General features: G+C 35.4%; 1 protein-coding gene across 1 annotated transcript in view; it reads right to left on the bottom strand.

Annotated features, from left to right (window-relative positions):
* Positions 1-2,494, bottom strand: part of LOC111380451 (rRNA-processing protein cgrA-like) — a 4,903-nt gene extending 2,409 nt beyond the window's left edge. The window contains exons 1-2 of the mRNA XM_023004022.1: positions 1,999-2,494; positions 1-137 (exon numbers count right to left, since the gene is read on the bottom strand). The exon at positions 1-137 is cut by the window's left edge and continues 1 nt beyond it. Coding sequence (XP_022859790.1) covers positions 1-137; positions 1,999-2,418 — 557 coding nt within the window. The 5' untranslated portion in view covers positions 2,419-2,494. The remainder of the gene's footprint in view (positions 138-1,998) is intronic.
* Positions 2,495-2,730: the final 236 nt, after the last annotated feature.

Here is a 2,730-nt window from a genome sequence, read left to right as displayed (position 1 = left end):
GTCTTCTTCTCCAATTCTAATTCATCAACCCATATAGAACTTTGTCTATGCAGAAGCTCCTTCTTCTCTTTCCTTTTCTCCTCAATTTTCATTTGTCTCATCCTCCAATATTCAAGCTTCTCTGCTCTTTCTTTCATCTGCGTTAAAAGAATTACAACATATCAGCCACAAAGCACAGTACTAGGTCAAATTGTTAAGAGAACAGACCATTAAAGCAGCAACTTTTATTCTTCCATCTAATGGGGACAACTTTATATCAAGTTTATAAGAAACTTGATCATTTTGAATCCTCTACCCCCTAAAAAGATTGAATGATAAATAAACATAAATGATAAATACAGACCTAAGGAAAGACAAATAATTCAGATTTAAGTAGAGATGCCACGACATTTGAGTAAGAGGTTTCTTATGCCCCCATTTTCATTCGGAAAAATGCATTCTTTCTACCAACATGCGTCCCACATGATGGCATATATTTTTTGAATTGACTAGTACAATTTTTATCTTTCCCGAAATACCCTCATTTGCCTTCAACAACCCACCCTTTCTTACTTTTCCACCTACCATAATTTTGGCTCACTATAAACGGTAATAAAAGGATTGGTGTTTTAACAAAGCTGTTTGTGTACAGCCTCCAGTCAGTGCTTTGTCAGTGGAAATGATTAGTAACGGGCAAATTTTTTCTAAAATAAGAGTGCAAAATGGGCAACAAACAGGGTCTATTATTCACCCACGGGGTGATGGAGATCCAGCTATCACACATCATCTAGAAACTCAACTAGATAGAAGATTGTCTGCTTAAAGTACTTGTATCGAAATCAATTAGATTGCAACGCATGGAACTTCATAAAAAATTATCATATTAAAAAGTGATAGTCATAACTCATAAGAAATTAACAGGTGCCAATCAGGAAAATAGCTGCTATATTTAGATTTTGTATTTTGAAAAATAGTGGCAAGATGCGTATTTTTCCATCTTGAAATGCAAAATAGAGGACAACCCATGAAAGTACCACGCATTCATATTCTGAAAGGAAATAAATAATGAACATACTCACCCTGTCTCTGGTTGGACAGAGTAAAATTAAAAGCTAGGGAAGAAAGGATTTTGCAGTCTTGAATGCATATATTTGCAAATATAGTTAAATAACGCATTACATAACTTTTCCTGAAAGAAGAGCAGATGAAATTCATAATTTCTTGGTCCAAACAAAATCTAATTTACGTGACAAACTAATCACAAGGTAATCCATCACTGATTTCTCATTGCATAAGGTGAAATTTGTTGAAGAAGTTGCACAGACTCATGACTAGTGCTAGTTTGAGATTTTCAAGGAGAAGATGCCACCTCAATCAAATTCATTGCGTGTTCCAATTATGGTACACTGTATTTCACCAAGCACATTTATTATATGACTTCATCGTCTATCATTAGGTAATAATGAGTTACAAAAAGTATTTTTTGGTTAAGCCATCAGACCAAATGGCTCCGCCTAATTCAATAGTTGTTTATGTTTAATAGTTTTCAACATCCAAATAGAGATTGCATACAGAATCTTAGAAGATACAACACTTAACCAATTCTGTTTAAGTAAGTAAAAACTTGTCTTAAATGAGAAAAATGCGAATGAACATGAGCACGGGACTTAATATAATTCATTTCAAATGTTATAGATATAGACACAAGTATGAAAAAAATATATAAATGGTTATGTGTAGCAAATTATATGTAACAAAAATACGCCAGCAGTATTAACCAATGCAATGATTCTTGGCATGAATCCAGATTGAATCAGAGCAGGAAAAATTTAAAGTTCAATTTGAATAGTAATCGTAAATTAAGAACACTGCTCTCTAATCATAACATTAATCAACATCAATGAGAACACAGATAACAAAATCCAGCAGCAAAATCTTATATTTAAACGTGTAATAGCATACTTATCCACAAAATGAAATAAAGATCAAAAGGGAAGGCACACAGCTGAGTTCGCTTACCAGGGTTCGCCGGAACTCTTCTTCGGCAGCCTGTCTCTCGATAGCCTCGGCCTTCTTCTTCGCAGCCTTTGCGGCTTTTCTCTCCTCATTTGAAATTCTCAGTGCCTCTTTTTTGGCCTCGTCTTTGCGCAATTTTTCGAGCCTCTGCGATTCCATTTCCTTGATATACTCCTTCCGGATTTCCTTCACTTTCCGGGCGTATTCTCGTCGGAGAAAGGAGAGTTGAGCTTCGGCCTGCTTCGGATCGCGAGGAGTCTTCCAGGAGTTAATGAAGGTGCTTGGTTGGAGGAACTCGTGGTCGCCGGAATGTTTATTCACATTGACCGCTGAAGATTGGGAGGGTGTAGGGGTGGTGGAAAAAAGGCGGAGGAGGTGGCGTTTCGACGGTGGTTTGCGGAGGAGGTGGCGGGAGAACAACATATCGACCGAAGGAGGTGCTGAGGTCTTGGAGATTTGGGCAGAAGGGAGGTTTTACATGAATATACAATTGCACCATTTGGATCTACTTCAAGCCCATTTTTTGATTTTCTGGTGGAAGTGCAATTAAAAAATAAGAAAAAAATTAAAATTTATTTATAAAATTATTTTATTAAAAATACATGAGATAGAAAATGAGATTGGAGAAAAATAATTAACTTTTTAAGGTTTTTGTTTATAAATATATATTTTTTTAGTGAGTAAATTTGAAACTATTACTGAACAATATTTTTCTATCCTTGTTTTTTATTTTTT

Source organism: Olea europaea, unplaced genomic scaffold (genome assembly GCF_002742605.1).
Source record: "Olea europaea var. sylvestris unplaced genomic scaffold, O_europaea_v1 scaffold2146, whole genome shotgun sequence".
Taxonomy (NCBI): Eukaryota; Viridiplantae; Streptophyta; class Magnoliopsida; order Lamiales; family Oleaceae; genus Olea; species Olea europaea.
Note: the sequence above shows the minus strand (reverse complement) of the source record. Positions and strands in the feature narration are given on the sequence as shown.